At 36.5% G+C, this 23618-nt stretch overlaps 1 protein-coding gene across 6 annotated transcripts in view; it reads right to left on the bottom strand.

Annotated features, from left to right (window-relative positions):
• LOC149084467 (uncharacterized) overlaps positions 1-23618 on the bottom strand; it is a 34782-nt gene that overhangs the window by 4073 nt on the left and 7091 nt on the right. For 4 of the 6 annotated variants that reach the window (XM_089234884.1, XM_089234881.1, XM_089234885.1 and 1 more), the window contains 5 exons: positions 8578-8741; positions 7262-7453; positions 5936-6082; positions 5685-5825; positions 1457-1597 (listed from right to left, as the gene is read on the bottom strand). In XM_089234884.1, coding sequence (XP_089091010.1) covers positions 1457-1597; positions 5685-5825; positions 5936-6082; positions 7262-7453; positions 8578-8741 — 785 coding nt within the window. Of the gene's footprint in view, positions 1-1456; positions 1598-5684; positions 5826-5935; positions 6083-7261; positions 7454-8577; positions 8742-16522; positions 16598-19280; positions 19636-23618 lie in introns of those variants that run through there. The other 2 variants (XM_089234883.1, XM_089234880.1) reach the window with 2 other exon arrangements.

Raw genomic sequence — 23618 nt, forward strand, 5'->3', positions numbered from 1 at the left:
TATCTAGCATGACTGTGGTTGCGGTGCAGAAAATCATAGTGGCACATGAATCTCAATAGAAAGCCACGTGCATATCGTGGTTGTGTCTTTGAAACAAAATCAGTCGCCACTCCAAAACAGTTTTAGGAGTATGTACAAGAAAGACCCTCCTTCAGATAATTATGTATCAACATTGGTTAAAATAATTCCAGGATGTGATATTCTGGTAAAATGGCACACCCCACCATCGCGGCACTATTTTACGAGTTCCTACACTCAAACTTCACCAGATAGATGGCCTGGAGGAGGAGATTTATAAGTTCCTTAGCCTATAAGATCGCTAGATTTCACACAGCTTGACCTTTTCTTGCGGGAGAATGCCAAAGACAACTTTTTAAGACTCAACTGCACCTGTAACATAATCTATGAAGATTGCTCACAAGTCTGTGGGATAAACCTCTAGATTTCTATAAATATTAAAATAGTATATACTGATCTTCTGGTTGTCTGATTGTCAGCAGTGAATGATGTGATCACGGCGGATCAGTTTCACTATGTTGCCGTTCAGTGTTTATAAGGTATTATGCCGTTCAGATTCTGAACGGCAACATAGCACAATCTGAACTTCAGATTGCATAATTTTACTTGATTTTGTTATATCCACCCTAATGCTTGTTAAGTTCCGTTAAGAGCTTCCTTGGAACCATAGAATGACCTGAATGTCAGAACTTTGCTACTGGATTTATCCAGTTGCCGAGATCTCTTCCAGCCCAGCTTCGTGACAGAGTCCGGAACAACCAGAGAATGACCAAGAAGTTGCTACATTTGTCAAGAAAATATACTTTCTCAACCATGAATTCGAACACTCCTGGAAAACTTTGTTTTTTTATAATTGCAACTATTGAAGATTGACAAGTCACCATGTGAATGTGTTATACTGATGTGATACACTGAAGTTGAAAATTTAAAACATGCCCCATGGCTTGTATAACACAAGGACAAACAATTCAATATTGCCCATCGGGATTAGACAGTGAAACATATAAAAGTGCATAAAGCACCATTCATATAGAGCTTTCAGCACGCAGTACTGGAAGATATCGTCTCATCAAATGATGCTGCAACCATAGCTGTAACAATTGTGGAAGTTGCTCGTTGATTCCGCTTATCTACTATAGCAATATACCGATCATCAGAAGGGGAGGGGGTGGTGGCAACTCTTGGTCAACCGGGCATAGGTCTCCAGAAAACAGACTGGTTTGGAATTATTTCTCCTGTAATCATTGTATTGCTATAGTAGCCAAGCGGAATTGATTAGCGACCTCAACAACTGCTACATCCATGGTTTCAGCATCACTTGGTAAGACACTACAATATCAGTTTGTGTTCCACTAACCACCCAATCCAGAGCAGGATTAAACTGGTATCGAAATAAACTGGTAACAAAATAAAATTTCAAATAGATTAATTCACTTACATGTTCCAAGATTTTTTCCTGGATCTCGCGTATAGCAGCCTCGCGTTTTTCTTTGGCAATTTCCTGCTTCTTGATCTGCTTTTCTTTCAGAGATTCCAAAGATTCTTCGTATTGTCTCCTTGCTTCGTTTATGTGCTTTTCCTAAAATCAGGAGAATGGAATCAAGGTAAATTAAGCTAAGAATTTTTTTAAATAAAAAAAAACTCTTATAAGCCATAAAAGTCTGCTCACAAAAACATTTGGTTTCCATACACAACATAACAGATATTAAAGCACTCTGTATTCGTGGGGGTTACGTTGCAGGGATGACAGCGAACACTGGAAAATAACACTGGATATAATGCAAATAACTGAAACCATAGTTTTTTTTATATATCTCGTTTATTGAACATCATGAGAAAGAGCAGGTTGACGCAGAGGGTAGGAGGGAATGTAAAAAGGAGTGCAGCGAGAGATTGTTGGCAATGTTTTCTGAAAGAACATTGCGATTTCTGTTTGTCGTTTCTTCTTTTTCATATCATCAAGTACGTTGGAGTGTATTGACAAGGCTTCCTCTGCCAATTTTTCTACATGTGAAGAATGTACCATAGAGGGATTTATGTCATGAAAATAATCTATTGCTGATTTGAACTTGCAAAGCCCTTCTGCTATGCTACTTGTGAACTTTTCTTTATATCGATCTTTATCTGGTACAACTTTAGTTTCAGGAGCAGTCAGCTGCATTTATTCCTCCTTGGTCAATGCCTCTGAATTACTATTAATTTAGCTGTTCGACTTCATCTATATCATTCAAACCTTCTCCACCCACCTGTACAGCTAACGTGGCAATGTCTTTTATAATCTCTTCAGTTGGTTCTGGATTGTGTATCCATTGTTGCTAAAGGTTAATCTAACCCTAGTTCACTTTCTTTAAGAGCTGCCACGGCTCTAGTGATGACACGATACTAATGGCATCAGCAATAGTGTAATTCTTCCATACCTTCGAAACATTTTCTGCATTTGGACCTTCTATTGCATGCACAATCATATCCATTGCATGACGTGTATAATGAGCCTTGAATGCTCTTATTACCCCCCGATCAAGGGACTAAATGATAGATGTTGTATCAGGAGACATATAAAGGACTCCCACACCATCAGCTTTGAATTAATTGACATCTTGTTGTCCAGGAGCATTATCCTGTATCAAAAGAACTTTGAATGGCCTGTCTTCACTCTCAAGGTACCTCCTGACTTCCGGAACGAAACATTGCTAAACCAATACAAGAAAAGTGTTTTCGTAGTCCAAGCTTTATATTTTTCTTCCAAAATACTGGGAGCTTTGTCTTATCATTCCTTTCAATGCTCACGGATTTGCAGATTTGAAAATGACAGTGGGCTTTATCATGTACCTATAAGCTTACTATGTTTTGTGTAAGGGACCGTTCAAGTATTACGTAAGCAAATTTTTGGGCCCCCCCCCTTGTCAGCATAATTTCGTCATCACTTCTGCCCCTCTGAATCCTAACTCATATTTTCATAAAGGGTGGTTGATGACGTAAGCATTATTCAAACCCCCCCCCCATCAATGATGTAATACTTGAACAGCCCCTAAATTCATATCTCTACTTGCCTTAAAGCAGGAGCTCGCTTTTCTTCTCTTGCTTAACTTCTTTGCAGCATGTTTTTCTAAAATAGTGTAGCTCCGTCAGCGTTAAACACCTGTTGAAGTGCATAACTCTTCTCTTTACTAATTTTCTACGAAGTCTTTGGAAATTTTCTAGCTGCCTTCTGGACAGCAGAGGCTTGATGGACAGTTGATTTTTAAATTGCATGATCTGAATCATTTCTTAAACCTATGAAACCAACCTTTACTTACATAAAATTCTGATGAAATAGACGTTTCACCAACTCTTTCCTTAATAAAGTAAAATTTTTCGCCTTTTCTGTTATAATATTACAATCAATTGGAATGCCTTTCTGTAACAGTCTTGTACCCACAAAAACAGCATTCTCTGTACGAGAAACACATGGATCCCATATGTGATGCAAAGTTTTCACTGCTGTGGGTGCAGCCACACGGCTGATAGAATTTCAGATTCCTTTTTCTAGATATATCTCACAGCAGATTCGCCGATTCCACAATGGCAGACCACAGCAGGTATATTGACTATGATTGCAAAAGTCACTATCTAATTTTTCCTGTCAAGTTTTCACTTTTTTGTCTTTTCAAAAAGCATTATTATAGCACTAGAAGAATGAGCCACCCTAAACATGTACAACACAAATTTTGTAAAAAAAAACATGAATGATGATCGTTGTTTCCAAAAAAATTTCCAATAAAGGGAAAAAAAACCGAATACGGAAACACAGAATACAAGGGAGGGAGCGACTAATTACAATTTGGGGAAAAATACAGCTGAGTAGTTCGCTACCCGCAGATTCGAGAAGTACGTCATAACCAACATGTATATAAGCAAGGTCTTGAAATTAGCTTATATAGCAGTTGTATACATGCATAAAATACATTGAGATTGTCGCGGACAAAATAAGCTTACGGAGCATGCAATTAAGTTTAATATAGAGAATGAATATTATAGGCGATACATGTCTTGAAAAATTTTAAAAATCTATGGTAATTTAATTGATTTCACCAACATCATTTGGATTTATGTTAATAGCAAATGTGCCAAATTTTGGAATCTAGAAATCCAGAGATTCTCCCGAGGAGAATACCCCCAGCACTCGTAGACTCGATTAAAAAAAAAAATTTTTTTTTTGATCAATTAAAAAAAAGTTCCATTACTTCCCCCAAGGCAGGTTCTGCATTGCCCCTGAGCAGAATATAATTTCATGTCAGTCTTTCCATACAGAATAGAGAAACATACTGTTCACAAAACATAAGTGTTTCCTTTCGTGGATACTATCAGTGATTGATAATCTTGGGTATATGAACTCTTTAAAAGATTTATATTTAGCTTTATATAGCTTAAACTTTTATATTTTCTTTCTGAAGACATATTTAATCAGAGGAAACAATTAAAAAACTTCAAAATACAAAGCTGCTGATGAAAAAACTTGTGTTTACCGCCCAGCTCTTAATGGAATACAATAACGATTGTACAGGAATTTCGGCAAGCAAGGGCTTCCCCCAATAAATGATTGCCAATAAACGCTACGTAAACAAAACAAAGTCACGTCTTTGCTTAAATGCAGTCACCAAGACTTTACGGCTGTTCGATGCAAATGACCACGGCTGCCCACCAGGGTTTAAGCTAGAAAAAAAAATTCCTTTAGCAAAAATGGGGGGGGGGGGGGGGGGAAAGCTTTAATAAAATGCTACAATGCTAATGATTAATGGTTAGATGTCTACTCATTTCGTACCTCCTATACGCATTTTAGCAAAAGTGGCTACAACTGCTTTCGCATTCTAAGATTTTCTTTCACATTTTGTGAAAAATGCAACCGTAGCTTAAACTCGGGCACTTTCCCCAACGACGATGGCAGTCATTGATGTCACGACAACGTGAAAGCTCGCGTAAAATCAAATTTTCTGCCAAAATCAGGAGAAATTTTAACAAACCGGAGAGTAAGAGGAAGGATGAAAAATCCGGAGAGTTGGCAGGTCTGTAACAGTTTTCATTCAAATACCTTATATTAATAATTTATAAAGAAGCAACTATGTAAATTTTGTCACTAATCATGCTTTTGCATATTCTTTCAACAGGTGGAGATTTAATGCTTTTAAAATGATGCAGATTTATACTTTACCTGATCACAACAGTCGTTCTTTCATCATTGTCATTTATCAGGTGATCCAAAAGTATCAGAAAAAGCTCATAGAAATAGAGTTTTTTTAAACAAGAAATTTCCTAAAGAATACAGTAGGCCTACATCCTAACAGGTAGCAATTTCTAGCCATCTACCACAGGCACAGATCCAGAGTAATATGTTGGGGAGGGCAAATAGGTGGGAGCAAAGGGTATACGGTAAATATACCTCCCGTATTTTTACGGGAGAAACCATTATTTTCAATTATGGTGGCTCTCTTGAAAGCTATTTGTCTGGATCCGAGTGGGGACATCAACCCGATTCATTACAGCGTTCTGCATTCCCCCCAGAAAAATTGAGCCATTTTATGCCATGAATGAATGCACTCAGAGGAAATAAAAATGTGTGAATTTTGACTGCATTTTGAAGATGTTTTGACGCCATGACAAACATGATATTGACATTGTAAAAGTCTTACATGCTCTTTGGATTTATCCTGGATAAACTTAAACAAAGCTTCTCGCTTCTCTTGAGCATCTTGCAACTTCTTAGCGTGACGCTCTTTCAAGTTCTTTGCGGCAGCTTCCAGCTGGCCCCTGACCTCAATTAAGTGGCTGTCCTGCAGAAAAATCAAAAAAGAAAAAAAAATTAACAAATGAAACTATTATAAGAGTCCTCTTTTCACATATCACATAACTACTGTAGCGGAAAAATAAAACCCCCCCTTACATGCTCTTTCAGTCGTAGCAGCAAAGATTTCAAATGCTCCTCACGAGCAGCAGTAGCAGCTTCAAGTCTTCGCCTAAGCCTTTCATTAGCTTCCTCGTTTTTTGGTGGTGTATCACTCATCTTCTTGATCTCTTCTACTTTTGATACCTGCAATATGCATATACATATTTAAAAATTCTTTCACGAAGCCGAATCTAAACATTTTTGAATACCTCTCTAACAAAAGAATCTATTGAAACTCAAATCACAAAATATGTGCAGAGCCGAATGAATATTTTGTTTCATTTGGACTCTGCAACAGCACGAGAAATTCTATACAGCAATACCTCTGCTAACAAATATGAATTTTGATAGGCCTAATGAAAGTGCACACAGTCTGGACATTCTAAGAACTTATCTTTTCCATTTGCATGCGTTTGAGAGAAATCAGCTATCACATAGCACTTTTTTTTTCTCCAATATCGCTCACAAACCTAAATGCATGGTGTACTTAGTGTGAAATAAAGATGTTCAGTTTCTCATCTATCTTTGAATTCTCCATCCCATTGTGAAGTTCTTTACCCCACAAGCCTTCTGCTAGTATGTCATTTTTGCACTGCTTCTTAATGTTTCATGTTGCTTTAAAATTTTAAGCCAAACTTGAACAAATTTAAACAATTTTTCATAGAAACCTACGGAAAATTGTATTCCATGTGGAACCAATTAGGGGCCGTTCAAATATTACATTTTTAGCCATTTTTGACTCCCTCCCCTTGTCAGCAAAATTTCGTCATCAGCTCTGCCCCTCTGAATCCTAACTCATATTTTCATAAAGGGTGGTTGATGACGAAAGCATTATCTAACCCCCCCCCCCTTGTCATCAAAAGTCAGCAAATCTGAAACCCCCTCCCCACCATTGATGACGACGTAATACTTGAACGGGCCCCCATACGTTTTGGCCATAGAAAATAAGAGAAAACAAAATCTACAGAAACAAGTTGGAAGTCCAAAATCATGGAAATGTCCCATAAAATACAAGTCACATGGCCACACTATACATAACTTTCCAGCCCGTAAGCGGCAGAGATAGAGCATATCTGACCCGGGGCTGAAAAAGTTTGCATGCCTGTCTTAGACAATAACCAGGCCTATGCATAAATAGAAAACTTTTCTTTTTCAATAAGAAAACTGGAGAAACCGCGAGACAATAAGAAAACTGAAAGATGCGTGTGAGCATGCTATTTAATTACAGAAGTCTAACTTAAACCAATTAATGATGGGACAGGGCAAGTGAAAGCAAATAACTGGTAGAAATTTAAATTAACAGGAAATGGTTAAGCCACTTACATGGTCCCTAACTCTTTCCTGAATGGATTTTAAGTAGGCTTCTCTATTCTCCTTGTTGGATTCCATCTTTTGCTCAAGGAATTCACGTGTAGATTGCATGAAATTGGCATTGAACTCTTCTTTCTTCTCCTTGACCAATTCCAAATGAGACAGCTGTTCATTTAATTGGTTGATACGCTTGGCTTCAAGAGACTGGAAAGAAAACCCCCTATTATGCTCATAACTTGACAAACTGACAACGTTTTAGTGATGCGATGAGGAGTGTATCACGCATAGTCTGCTCAAATCAAGTATGGACATGTAAAATTGAATATATATATTATAAATAATTTCTGTAAATAACTTGAGAATATTCTCTGTCCCCATTTTTTTAACGGGGAAAATTGAAGTTTGTACAATATTAAACTTTAAAAGCAAAATGAAATCAACATGGCTGAATTGCCCAAATTGCAAAAATATAAGTAATAAAAAAATTTAAGTGTAAGTTCATTGAAGAAAATAACAATACAGTATCTTAGAATGAAGGTGATTATAAGAATAGTTTCCTTTGTCAATCAACTTTGGTTTCATTTTTTGCTCAACACTTGATTTCTGGGAAATTTATCAAACTTTTTTAAAAAAAGGTTTTTAAAAGTTTCATAACTTTATTCCCATCATAGTAAGATTTCAAGTCTTAGTATATTCTGTAACTAAAAGTTGTCCACATGAGATGATCATGCCAAAAATTTTGTTTTAAATGTTTCAGGCAATGAAAATTAAATTATATTTCAGGATATAAAAATTAAATATTCCCCAAGAATATTCTCACTTCACCTCTTTAATCAAGTATTTTACTAACGAACTGAATAGTTTCCAAAGCATTCACTGCATTTTATGCAAAACCTTAAATTTTATTTTTTACAGAGTGAAAAGCAATTTGAATAGTCTTTGCTATAATTTTTCTTCATGTGCAAAATTAAAAAAAAACAAAAAAACAAAATTAATCATATTCCACCATCAGATAAAAAAAAAACCCCATTTAAATGCTTTATATGAATGGAAAAATTTTACTGCATGGCCTTTTAAGAAAGATTGCTACTCATGCCAAAACTCAAAGGTTATTGGAATGTTAGACTAAATGCCACATCCAGGTGATGCATGTAATGAGAAATTTTTTTTCAAAATCAGTAACTGATGCATAACCAAAATAACTGCAAAATAATAAAAAACTATTCTCCTACATCAAGAGGTTCTTCAGAAATGAAGAGAATTTAATTTGAGAGAGTGGGAAAAAGAATAGAGGAAGAAATCCAGAGACAGACAAATAACAAAATTACCAATCTGCGCTCCTCAGCAGCCTTGAGCCTGTTTTGAATTTCATCTATGGAAAGGTTAGACCTTGGTGGTGAAGCTGGCTTTGGTGCTTCAACAACAGATGGCTTGGCTAGAACAAGTTCATATTTCAAACCTCCCTTGGCTTCCTCAGTAAAACGTACTTCGGCTGTTAAATACAAGAGGGAAAAGCTTGAAAACACTTTGGAAACAAAGCAATTGCTTTGGAAAGTAAACAAGCCAGACAAGAGTGATTTAAAAATTTTGTATTACTTTATGACACGATTTTAATCAAATACATAACATTTTCAGGAAAACATTTGCATAAAAATCTGACAGCATGCGCATGTGTTACGGGCATGCTGTCACTAGCGCACCAATCTTGTAACATACAACACCCACCTCCTGCAGCAGTTCTAATCCACTCGTGGGTACATAAACTTCCTTTGTGTTCGTTAGAGAAACAGATTCCCAGTGATACAGTTTGAACCAGGGTTGCAAAAAACCCAGCCGGGTGGATTTTTTAAAATAAAAATCCTTTTTTTAGGTAAAATGAGAAAAATTTAATTTCTTTTCTACACAACCTCAAAATATCTAACTTAAACATGTATGTACATCCTTTCAGTGTACATCTTATATTATGTCTAAATATACATTTTTGGTGCAAATTGAACTATGTACAGTGGAAGTTTTGCTAACGAGCAAAATTTGTTAACGAGCAATGATTTGCATTACGAGCAAAAATTGTGCTTTATTTTCACGTAATCACAACTGAGCCGATGGTTTTTTGCTTTCGCCCACACACGCGTTAGAGAATTTTGAGTAATATTCTCTCCTGTTCCCAGTAAGCATGCCTCAGTTAGCGAATTAACACGTGCGAATGTGAATATTTACCATAAGAAACTAGATGTAGCATAGCAGCAATGCGTTATGCGCTGTGTTTTTTAAAATCTAAGAAAAAACTGGGCTGATAACATTATTGAACACGTGACTGTGAGGGGTGCTAACTCATCAACAAGTACTACTTGTGGAAGAGATTGTGCTTGGGGAAACTCCCAATGGTATTCAAGAACTCCAAATAAAGCTGTAGCAATGTACAATCTCTCCAACGAGAAAGAACACTGCAATCTACCATTTCCCAGAAATCCTAAAAACAACATGTGTCATTGGATAAGGTTCTTTTTGAAAGTCACGCAAAAGAAATTGTCCTAAACGATAGTTCTCTCTCTCATCGTTTAGAGTAAGTAAATTTATAAACATTATCATATTGTATGTTTATTTATGGCGTTATATATATTCTGTATATTTTATTACATTATGTATAATTATTATTGTATTTAATTATTGATTGAATGTCGTTTTTATTAGTCATTCTTATGTGAATAAATATAATTGTGGAAAAAATTATCCGAGTTTTTACTGTTTCGTATGGGGAAGTTTAATTCGAATTAAGCTCGTTAACCAAAATCCCACTGTATTTCATTAATAAAATTGACAATACAATAAGGGAATAATTGTTAACATATGAACACACCCACTTCTGCATAATTGTACCTGAACTTTGAGTTGCATACAGAACTGTAGCAAGAATGTTGGTTGTAGCGAAATAAATGAATTTAGAAAATGAAATTATGAGAAATCTGAAAAATCAGGATGGTGTTTGAATTTCTCTCTCTCCAAATTTTTCAAACCCTGCAGAGAATGTATCAGAAAGCGTCCAGATCTGTGGAAAATAAAACCTTTAGCTATGCAAACCAGAACCATTAAGTATTTTTTTTAAAGTTGAACCCAAACTTTCAGGAGCTAAAGTCACACGCTTCTTTTTTTAAATGCATTTTCTCTTCGAAAACAATTTTTCCAGAAAAAACCCAGCTGGGGACATCTACCCAGGGAGCAAATTTGACAACCCTGGTTTAAACTGCTTAAGAATTGCTCCAACATCGTACAAATTACTGAACAACCAATTGTGAATGCTTACATTACATGATCCGCATGCTATTATATATGTGCTTTTACGGCCAAACAACTTATTTGGAAAAAAAAAAAAAAATTGTTATAATTACCCTTAGTACACTCAATTCATTTTTGAATGCCAATGGCCAGCAGATTTACCGATTACTAATGTATCAAACTCTAAAGTTTATGCAACACAGCCTAAGCTATGTGCTGGGTGATATAAGGTCTTTATTCTTTTGTTCAAATAGAATGCAGCTTGCTCATAAGCATTTTATACTTGTGCAAAATATTCATTATAAAACAATCAACTCTTTGAATTTTCCTTTTTTCAGTTTTATTCCCATAACAATTCTCATTAGAATATACAAATAGCATCACAATAATATGCTTTGAATATATAAAGTTATTTTATGTTTTCTGATAGTGACCATGCACTACAAAGCAGAATGTTTTGCATTGTTCTGCAACGAGCCCTCGGCTGAGTAGAAATTTTCTGCGGTAAAAATACCCATATATAATTGTGTTTTTTACATTCTTAAAAATTATTCAAATTATTCTGCAGTGGCACTAATTGATCTGCGACGTATGTCACAGATTTCAGCATATTCTGCTTTGGGGACCATGCATATAGAGGAAGATTCTGAATTGGCAAGAACTTCAAAAGAGGACACTAAACTAGTTAAAGAAAGGAATTTATGGGTATCAGCAATACATTTATGTATCACTGAATTATAATGCTATTAGATAACACACACAACCTAGAAATTCATTATTCACTGTGCTTCTAGAAGTTTCCTCATGCATAATTGTGTCCGCCTCCCCTAAATTAATGATCTATAATTCGTAATAGCATCTGAATAGGCAGATCGAATCTGAAATGGGTTGCTTGAACTCCCATGTATATTCAGACAAAAATTCTTCATCATCTCTTAAGATTTGTACTGCAAGCCGCAAATAATTTTATATAATATTAAAATCCGATGGTTCCATACATTTTAGAAATTTTTAATTGTTAGAAGCTTGATATAGACTGAAATCTAGATGTCATATTTTAACAAAAAAATTTTTCTAGTAAATGATAAAACTGACTAAATATTCAAGAAATTTATCAAGGTCTTATTGAACCAATTATAAATTGTGCCTCTGATTGCTCAATTAAATATATTTTAATACTGCAACCTATTCATTTGTATTATATTGTGTGGCACATTCAATTTCTAAGACAAAAACCAATGCTTTTTCTTTTTCACCCCATTTCTTGGGGATTTTTTCCATCTTCTCAAGAAATATTTGAGAAACATGAACAAAAATACTGAATGACCCATGTAATTGCATAAATAGGACGAGCTTGAATTGCCACTGGTACAGCTGCTTTAAATACCAGAGTGACTTATCCAATATCTTAGTCCCAGTGATGCTGGTTATTAAAAATGTAGATTCCCTTCAAACGCTTCCTTTTACAGTTACGAGTTATTTCTCCCATTCTTTTTTTCCACACAAAAGCAGGGGAAACAAATTTTTTTTGGGGGGGGGGGGGACAAAGCACAATTACAAAATCTTTTGAAGTGGAGGGGGTACCAAAATTGTTCCTCTGCCGATAAAGACAAGTGCAGGAAACTGAGGACGAGCACATGGCAGATGTGCCCAGTCATTTCTATAGGTACCTTAGCCATTGGTAGCCAGTCAGTCTAAATACAAATCACAAACACCGTGGTTCCTGGGAAGAGAATAAATTAACTAAGAGGAAAGACTACTATAAACCACACATGCATTCCCGCCCATATTCCTCAATAGAATTTCTAACAAATGGGTACATGTGTTGCAAATCCAGCGTGAAGTTTGTTTCTGACGAATGTTATGTGCTGTTTATCGAATTTTGCCATTTGTCTTCCGAATTTGGAATCAGACAACTCGACAGGTTACCTTTTTTGCTTCAAGTGTCATGCATAAATATTTTGGATGTTTTAGGCCCAATTGCTCTCTGCGGAAAAAAAAGACCTAAGAACAGTTAAGTCGAGTCCCGACCGATCGCGGGAGCGATTCTGAAGGCAAACACTAACATTTGTGGTCAGACGAATAGAGATCTTTTCAGTATCGGTACATGAAGGAAACTGGATGATTCGTGCGCGCTGTGCTAAGCCACCATATCAATTTTTGTTTGGTCAGAGCGGTAAGTATGAATGCGGCTCCAAAGGTAAACCAATTCCACACACACGTATGGAAAAAAATAAACTCATTTGCATCCGGAAGCGAAATAATCCACTAGTAGATTGTAAAGAAAAAAAAACAATTTTCATATCGATGCAAACCAGGTAGCGAATTAAGATGGAGGATGCAAATGGATTAAAAAGTCACGACATGACGTGACAACACCAGTACAATCCGTGCCATAAAAGCACATAACATCTCCTCAGATGAAACTTAAGGTACATCCGGCAAAAAAGAGGGGCGGCGACTCGGCGGCAGTAGTAGCAGCAACTAACAACGCCAAAACACAAACGCAGACAGTCGTCGCCGAATTTCAACGATCCTCTCCAAAACGAGCTGCTGCTCATAACAATCCCTAGAAAAATCGATCGGCAAACGTCTGAAGGTCTATAATAATTTCGCTAGGCACCCCCCCCCCCCCACAGTTCGAGTATGAGTCAGCAACCTATATTATTGCAGCGTTTACTTCTTCCACGACGCCAAGCCGACTTCGACAAATACACGTAATAAAAAGGACACCAGCACCATCGACCAATAACAAGTTCCATATTCACAAACGCAATCCCCCCAGATATTCTATATATCAAAGAGCCTAACCATTTAAGGGTAATGAAATAATGATCTTTAAAAACATTAAGGCGGTTCTTTGAAGCGATATTCCCCACAGAAGCTGATATATATATTCATCCAGTGTCGATTCGCTCCTCTTGGTCGAGGCGTCACCCTCACCACTAAGCTAAACAGAACCAAGCAATGGAGGCAGCAGATAATTTTACGCATTTGAAATAAAAATCCCATTTCAAAAAATATCTCGCGGCACCCTGATCGAGAATCCCTCTCACTTTCTATGAAACTTGAAAAATAATTTTAGGAAAGCCCTATAAGGAATTACATTCTCATTCGAACATACATATATCATTATCAATAGGATATATATCCAGACCATTGCCCTCGTCACGAACGTTATTGGGGGAAAAAAATTCTCCAGTCGATGGGCTGCACGACATTTGCAGGGGAAAAGTCGCCACGTGTGCTTTGAGGGTGGAGCAGGGCAGTGGCCGTAGTATAGCTGTATGAAGTAGCATCACACAACCGCACTGCGGCCGCTCGTTTATTGCAACATCTACTTCACGTGGTGCAAAAAGCCAAGTGTAATAACGCGACAACCATTCCAACACTCGTTTTGGAAAAGTTCCCACTCCAGTGGTTAGGCGAGAGATCACGTAAAAAAACACATATAATTAATTGGATTACGTTTTTACAGCTTGACGAGAGATAGCTATTATCAGTTATGTTTGTTGGTCTGCCTATGAAAAACGAATAAAAATGTGATCGATGACGATACTAAAACATGGGGGAAAAAACCTGTTGATCAAGACTAACCATTTTGTGTGTAAACCTGATAAAACTTGGCTAAGTAAACTTGCAGACTTTTTTTTTTTGTCTTAACACACGAATCTGAAAAATGCTGCCATCCCACTGGATGTATGATAAAATTGAGCATTGACATTTATTCAGGATCGTCATTTCAACTTTTTCTGGATGGGGGAGGCAAAGGACACTCATTGAATGCATATACATATTTGCACATATATACCATTTCTAGTGTATTTTATAAAGACGGGTGGGGGGCAATCGCCGCCCCCGACCAACCAAATGACGGGCATGTATTTATTTGTGCGACAAATTTCTACCACGACGGAAACCAATCAAAAATTTTCGCATTTTTCAATGAAAGTTTTGCACATTCGGTAAAAAAAGTATAAGCTATTCATGATGAGTTATTTCCTGAAAATATGTCGGAGCCAGTACAGTCTTAAAGCATGGGTCCACTCAGGCACAGCTGTGGAGCCTCACGATAATGTTTTATCCGGTTAAATATTTTGAGGCGGTATGTAAAACTGATGAAGGCAGGTATTTCTATTCAGGTAGAGGTGGCTACAGAAAAAAAATCACTATGCCCGGGAAGGGGGGGGGGTCTATGATGCTTTAAGACTGCCCTGGTTAGGGTTCAAGAGAAGCCGTTCTCTAACAAAATTTGAGAACCCCTGGCGTATATAGACTAGGTTGAACTACTCTTGGGAGCCACGGGGGGGGGGGGGGGTCCTCTTCGAAAAACCTTTGTTAGGGCCGCGGCTTGCAGTTTGAGAACCTCTGGCAGCACGATCCAGTTTTCGAGTAAACTGTTGGTTCATGTGAAAAATACAATTCTGCGGGCTTGAGCACACCTTAAGGCAGGGCTGTCATTTCAACTTTTTCCGGAGGGGGGGGGGACAAAGCACGTGTGTGTATATATATATAAAAAACCATTTTTAGTGTATTTTCAAAAGCCGGGGGGGGGGGGGCAACGGCCCTCCTGCATGACGGGCCTGCCTTAAGGGCCCTTTCAGGTTAGAGTTCATTCTAAATGCCAAGCAGACATGTCGGTCGCTAGTGTTGGAGAAACGTTGATAATGAACTCAAACTAGGATGGTCCTACAGCAAACACTTAATTTACGAAGGCCCCTGATCAGCTACAATCATCAGCAATAAGTAAATCTATAAATAAGTATGTGGCGAAGCACTTGTGATAAATGCACAATTATATACATGCAGCTGTGTTTTAATTCTATAAACCCCGGATATCCCGATTAACCAGAGATATACTGTATTTCTACACCCGATGTGTATATGGATATCGCGTGGGCGTGCATGGCAATCGAGTCGGAAATGATCGAAATTCGTCCCCAGCTCTCGGTCGGGCAAATTTCCAATATAGAAAAGCTTGTAGACGTTGTGCGACTGCAGCACAGCACTCATACTTAAATGTCCAAGGGAAAAGAAGAAAAAAAAATCGGTTCTGGCTCGAAGCCACGACCCTTTTGCCACTTTTACGTGATTACAGCGATTCAGTGTAAAATTGTTTCAACGTATCGGAAATCAAATCTAATGCTATATCAAAGAGCTGCCGTTTGATGTACAAGCAAATTTAATTAGTACATAAATATAATTTCTCTTCTAGTTCGGAAAACTCAAGGTTCCGAGCAAAATCTGCTCGATCATTGCCTCGACCAAAAGTCGAAAATTTCCCTGACGAAGTCTTTAAGAAATACAATTAAAAACTCTTTACGTTCCAAATGTTTTCAGTTATTTCCCCACCCCCGATCTTTGCAGAAAATTTCCATACTTCCGATTTTCCAGGCCGCTAGGAACCCCGAATTTCATACGCGTTAAAAAACGTTCAGCATCAAAATTCGATTGAACACTAACGATACACAACCTCGTTAAAGTACAAATCCCTTTAATCTAATTCAAAATGCTTTTGATGGAATTTTTAAGTCTACCAGAATCAGGAATGCATACAAAAACCATACTTACCCACTGGATATAATTCTAGATGTCACTAACATTGATACAGATTAAAACGAAAAAACACTACCAAAGATTAATAATCAAGCGTGCAGTAAAACGTGAAAACCAAAGTGCCAAAAGAAAAATTTGAATCAGTCTAATAATAAAACGAAATGAAATTATATTCAGCAAACCAGGCAATATATATAACAAACAGAAAACGAGGAATAAAATCAACTAAAACTCTCTCGATCCAAAAAAAGGGGGGGGGGTACATGCAATTAAATTAACGCCATGTAAATCTGAATATGGCATAAATAAAAGTGCAACATGTAAATTAGCTTCAGGTTTCGACAGCACATTCAAACATGATTGGGGGGGGGGGGGGGGGAAGCGGAATGTACGAGTGAAAATGGGAAAAAGTGCCGATTTTGCGGACCGAATGTGAATTCTCACCTAGGAATTCGACCTTTTTCGGTGGCCTCCGTACAACGGTTGCCGTTGCAGTGGGAGGAGTCACGAGTTTCTTTTCTGAAATAAAACACATTAAACTAATTATAGACTAATGATAAAAAAAAAATCAGGAACACATTTTAGATAAAATTTTTCGAATCTGTCTCTGAAATTCGGCGAGGCTAGAGCGTACAAACTTATTTAGGGATTACAAAAGAATTTCAGATTCTATTAAAATTTTTCAGATAGGGGAATAAAGGTGAACTGTTACAGGGTTCGACAAATCACCAAAAAATTTGGCACCAGCCAAATTTGTTCGGAGACGTGAAAAAAATTATGCAAATTTCTAATTTTTATGGAGACATCTCTTTCCCATCTTGATAGACACCATGGCGTATTTTACGAAAATTTGGCGTTTCTCTAGTCTTAGCAAATCGAATAGAAAAAATTAGGTCAGGGGTTGATTAGTCTGAAAAAAAATTTCTTAGGAGCCAAGGATGATTTTAATTACAAGAAAAACGTCCCCCTCGAATTGACTTCATATATTTTTCCTATGCTAAAAAAGGACACTGCTATGAAATCAGAAGATTTTGTGCTATTCATAGACTACAGCCAGGCTTGACTAATCTTGGGCGCCCAGTTACCACGAGGACTATAAAAATCGGTATTGTGATTGCTAAATTGGAATCTATGAATAACAACATTTTATATGACAGTGTCTCTATTAACATAGGAAGAGTATCTAAAGCCGAGGAAAAGTCGTGGGGGGGGGGGGGAAGGAAAGACATTATTTTTGGGTTAAAGTCAAAAGTCATTCTTGGCTCCTAAGAAATTTGGTTGGAGCCTAAATTTTTTTCGATTTGTCACGCGCCGGACCAGTTTAATAAAACAATGCAGAAAATTTTAGGCGACAATACTGATTTTATAGTCGCCGTGGCGAGCTGGCATTTAGGATTTGTCAGTCCTGGTTCAGGTACTATACCAATTTTATTTTACGGGGCGATCCGGCGACTAGGATTTGCCAAGATCCGAATTAATACATAGCGTGACAGAATTGGCCTCCATTAGAATTCTTTTGGCTGCGAACTTGAATCATTCTTAGTTATTCGAAACGAGATGGACAAAAAGTATCCGAAAACCCACCTACAACTTCACACATGAATAAGTAACAAAAGTATACATGAATTTTGTCAAAAGACACCTACAAAACTCCCCCTCCCCAAAATTGGAAAAAAAAAACCCAAGAAAACCTTCAGCTTTGGTAACAAAAGCTCCTTCCAAAAACAGTGGCCAAAGCATGTTATATATACTTTTCGACCAACTGAGTCGAACCCCGCGATAGAGATATTGGCAAATATCGTTACCCCTCCCGGCATAACAAACGAAATTATTGGCACCGACCTTTATCGGATATGACGAACAAAATTTTCGGTACCTTGAGGTTCAATACAGAGGGGGTGGACTGCATGTGCCTTGACTTATAAAATCGACGCACAGTCGGATGCGCTTATATAGAAGTCGGGAAAAACAGCGAAAATATTCGTCATATCCGTTAGACTTGATGACCAATACGAAATTCACGGGAAATGTAAAAATTTTGCCTGTCAAAATTCGTAATATTAGTGTTCCTAATAAGCGAGTCTGACTGCACAACACTTATGTCCCACTCGATCAAATCTCTAAGATCCTATATTACAAATACAGCAGGGATGGACAAATCACAAAAATCTAGGTGACAAACAACTTTTAAGGAGCAAAAAAATTTAATTGGAGAATAAAGCAGGTCCAAAATAATGTTTCTTTTGACTTTCTGCAGGGGGCATAGACCCTTTTTCATGTTAGCAGATACGCTGATATAAATTACAAACATTTTGTGATTTAGGCTACAATTTAGTAACTACACAAAGAACATTTAATAAGCACCACGTCATGCCGAATGGGATTTGTTAATCCCCGAATTAAAGTATTCCGCTTATAAGGTTTTTCGAAAAACCATCATAAAATAAGTTGTACTAATCGGGGAAACGTTCTAAGGGAAGGTCACGCGTGAGATCCATTGTATATACAGTGAAACCTCCCGCACCGGCGGGACAAAAAAAATTTCATTCGTAAAAGGTGTGACCGTTAATTAGGGAATTGAAATGTAAACTTTTATTATACACGGAAAAATTATTTGTCCGTAAAAGGGGGGGGGGGGGGAAAGGTGTCCGTTAAGAGGGGTTTTACTGTATATATAATGTCTACCATCCCCGTTCCTGATCAGGGCCAGCCCATGCCCGAGTATATGGATGTATACATATTAAGTTTGAATTCAGGGGAGTATCCCAATTTAGGAAAATCTAGAGCGGAACCTCACACAGTGAAAGAAAAAAATTTAAAATATGCGAGGATAACAAAAAGCATCTACATGAAATTTTTACGATAACCCGATCCTATTCAATTAAATGATATTGCTCAATACGTGACTATATAATCGCACGCGATCTTCACTAAAATATTTTGTTGACCCACTGAAACAAATTACCGCATCAGTAATGACACCTACAATCGCTTAATCATCGTTAATACTAACTACACGCCACAGACTTCTCATATCCGCAAAACGCATAGCCACCGCCCACACCCATCAATGGCAGCTCACGGCTTTCGAAGACAGAGCGAAATCTCCAAGTCAAAAGAAAGCGAATACTTCGAGAGGATGGTAGAAAGCTTTAAATCACCAAATTAAATCCGAAAAAAATTTAAATAATTCCATACTCACCACCAACGTTAACCTGGCAGGTTTTACAAAAGCACTGGAGAACAGTTTTAGAAAAGGCATCGTATACAATGGCAGTGCGTACCATTTTGGGTATATGTTACAACAAGCACGGGAAAAACGACGAGAGAAGAAAACGCACAACAGACGCACTAGAAATTTTAAGAGTTATAGAAAAAAATATCTTCTCACAAAATATAAATCTCGACACGACTATGTGATAGTTAAATGCTAATATAAGTTAGAGCTAGGGTATACGTGCTGGAGAAAAAGGAAAAATAATATTAGTGGATGTAATCTCTCTCCGCAGCCTTCCGAGAGGTACACTTCCCTGCAGATCTTCTATCCTAGCCAGGAAGACAACACCCCAGGCAGACCGAACGATCGGAGTTGACTAGGCGGGGCCAGACGGTTCCAGCTGTTCCCGGATTGGGCGATTTTCCCGGATCCGTACTAAACGCACACACGTTATTTTTTTCCCCCCTATACCATTCCCTCTCTGCCGAATACCCGGCGCCGATGACTCACTGGAGTTTCGTTCGAGCTGTTTCTATAAAAAAAACGCAGCACAGGGTGAAGGCCATTCCGACAGTACGGCACTACACGCGACAGTGCAGATTTTTCTAATTTTTTCCCCTCCCGTCTTTTTCTTCTAATGAGGCACACAGCGACACTGTCAACATGGAGCAGAGTGATGAACAGAATGGAAGATAAATGCTTCAATTTTACCATTTCCAGATCCACAAATATTTCAATTTGCATCAGGTGGACCACTTAATGAGATTTAAAATTTCATTTCCAGGCCATCATGTGAATCTAGACTTGAATACTGCATTAGAATTAAAATCAAATGAAACATTAATCCAATTCAAGAAATTAAATCGATGACAGATGAAGGTTTCCTGCAGGTTTGAATCAGCACGGGTGAAACTACACTAAGTAGCACCAGTTTTTAAAATTGTATCTTGGCCTATGAACATTGAAGGGCAGTGCCCTCTTAACGCATGGGTCTACCCGGACACGGCCTCACAAAATGAGAACTAATTGAAATTTGAGAATTTTCCAGGTCTGCCTGAAAAACCAATTGGCCCATGATGCTCTTAAAATGCTAAAGTCACACGATTCCCTTTTTCTTGAATTCCCACTGTTGAAGAATATTGCTGCTTCATTAAATTAAATTCCGAAATATTTTTAAAAGAGCAGTAATAATTTAAAAATGATCTCGTTAGGAAGAAGAGAGTCATTCTGAGGATTCATTACTCTGGAGGTGTTTTCCACTTGTCCAAATTAGCCATTTTTTTGGGAACTTAAAACTACAAAATAACTTTAATTATTAAATACAAATGTCAATAACATTGTATATTAAGTTCATGGCTACATTTTCTGTTTGCAGTTTCTTGTAAGATTTCAATATGTGAATCTCGTACCTCAATGCTTACATAAAAAAGGCGTGTGTGATTCCAAGAAATTATCACATTTTTGCTCCCAAAAGAATCTTAAAAAAAACTTCAAAATATACATATTCTAAACACTGCACTATGCAGCAATTTTTGGAATGCATAAACTAACCTTAAAATAAATTTTTAACCTAAAAAAAACATTTTCCTCAAAAACAATTCCCCCTAAAAAACCCAGCTGGGGGGGGGGGGGGGAGAGATGGGTATCTACCCGGGGAGCAAATTTGACAACCCTGGTTTACAACTTTTCATCACTTCTTTAATCCTGTCAGTATTATGCATAATAGTTTATTCGTTTATAATGGTTTGTCCTTTTTCAATTCTCCCAGCAATTGAAGAAAACATGGGCAGCGCAGGGTATTGTAGCTAGTGCTACTATAAATTCCAAATATTTTGTGCTGCTCTCAGTCTGCTATTTAGTAACTACACAAAGAACATTTTAGGCGCCAATACCAATTTTTCAGTCACCATGGCAACCTTTTGCCTGGGATTTGTCCAGCCCTGCTTCAACATTGGACACTGAACTCTGACCAGCACAGCAGAAAAAAATATTACTATAAACCAGGGTTTGGGTTTTTGACATGACAAGTGTCAAAAACAGGTTTAAACCGTCAAAAACTCAGAAACAGTAAAAAACCTAAATGAATGTTTTTTGATAATGTTTTGAACACAATAGGTATATAACATAATGAAAAACTCACTTTTTTTGTATATTACAATGTTTTATTTTTGAAAAAGATGAAAGTTTATTTTTAAACACTAATTTATTACAATAATTAAAACAAAATATTAATTATAATTTGCAATTTTGATTTTTTCAACATAAAAGGTCTAGAACATATAAAATATAATTTTATGGTTTATTTATCTAAGCTTATCTTAACTTGTGTTCAATTTGCTAAGTGGAATAGTGCTGATTATTCACAATATGCAAATAGGGGCATCACAGAATTAGGTTTTAGACTTCAGAAACTATAAATCAATATTAAAACAGTAAAAAACTTGTCAAATAGTTTTTTTTAACCTGATAGATATGCTAAATAAAAAAACTCTTACTTTTATACAGATTAAAGGGTTTTATATTTGGAATTATAATTACTGAGAATCTATTTTTATATTTTAAATTTTCTGATCTGCCTAAAATTTTATTCCATGTAAAAATTCTCACAGAATCTGTTAATACACTTATTTATTCTTCATAATACATTAATTAAACTCATTTATTTTCATCTAAAAATTTTTTAGAGCTGAGGGTTTCTTAGAGCTCAGAGTTTTAAAGAATATTTTCAACCAAAGCAGAGCCGACAGGACTTGATACCTAAAGCATTTGTTTTGCACATTTGAAATTAAATAGCTTCAATTGGAAAACCATTACATTGCTAATAAATATACCATATCATAGCGCATAAGTAAGAAGTAATTAAGTTTGACTAAGGATAAGTTACAGGAATTTCTTAAGCTTCATGTACAAGCTAGCATTGCCAAATTAAATGACACTAGTTCTACAATTTAGTATTTTGATCGCTAGATATATTTCAAGATGGAGAATGCACATTAAGAGTAATGCACAATAAGAGTATCTCAGTGATTATCTAGATAATTTAATAGCAACAGAAATCAACATTACATATATATGATGTAATAAACTTTTTTAAACTCTTATATGTTGTAAAAAGAGTACAGCAGATGGTTTATATCAAAGCACATATATAAACAGTTGAAGAAATTTTGGAAGGTCAAGAATCATCTTGAATCAGAGAATGTCAAATCATTCTATAGTTTTCCCTTCAGTGTTTATGCTATGCTTTATTCAAATTGTATATTTTATAAGGAGGAAAAAAACCATATATAATTTTGTCCAAAATAATTCTGTAGAGTAGAAAATTATTTTAGAATCATTAAATATTTATTCTTTCTATAACATAGTCACTTTAAACATTAACGTGTGCATTTCCAATGGGAATTTTTATATTGAAAAGCAATATTTGAGGTTTTTGATGTGACAGTTTAAATCGTCAAAAACCTGCCAACCCTGCTATACACCCTCTTTAAAATACCATATATTTAATAGTAATAGGCTATCTTCCAATTTTTAGCCGGTGCAAAGTAAAGAGAAAATTAGCTATTGAGATTTCAGAAAAATACCTGGGCTCGTCAATGATAAAGTTTTTCTTGATCGGATATACAGACTTACTGGTTAAAGGATACAGCTTATATCTGGCACTAACAGTTTTTCTAAATTGCCACAATTTCAACCCAATAGTTAACAAGGCAATTTACTATATAAATTCTATTATTTTTTCTTTTCTTAGGAATAATGGAATAATTTGTTGGTGAAACTGGAATATTGCTAGTTCGTGTCTAGCATATGTGCATATTTCAGTTTGGAAGTGAGTGATTATAAAAACAATTTGTCACTCTAAGTGGAGAAAAACAAAAGTGTCTACAATGGAAGTACGCTCAATTTTTTTGGAGAACAAGTGATAATCAAGTGATTTAATAACCTGTCACAGGCAGAGGCGTTGGAAGTATTTTAGACTCATGGGTGCTTGACTTATAGATTGATTTCTGAATTAGTTCAGTGGGTGCAAGTGCCCATTGCATGACAGACTTTGATACCATTAGTCATAGGATACTTGGGTTGTGAGATATTGGTCATTAGCCAAAATAAAATGTTTCATAAATTTCAGAAAAAAACTGCCAGTAATAAAGATTTTCAAACAATTATGGCAATTGTTTTCCACAGGACAAATCTTCATTGGGCTCCATAATAAAAGGTACTTCTAATAAATTGGTTAAAGGAATCTACCATGTTTTATGTCAGTTATTACAACATCTATAGCAGAAGGCCTCGGTGCAAAGCTCGTGATGTCAGTGAAGGTCA

Source organism: Pholcus phalangioides, unplaced genomic scaffold, assembly GCF_987345545.1.
Source record: "Pholcus phalangioides strain wild (caught in Gottingen) unplaced genomic scaffold, Ppha-v1.0 ptg000008l_1, whole genome shotgun sequence".
NCBI lineage: Eukaryota > Metazoa > Arthropoda > Arachnida > Araneae > Pholcidae > Pholcus > Pholcus phalangioides.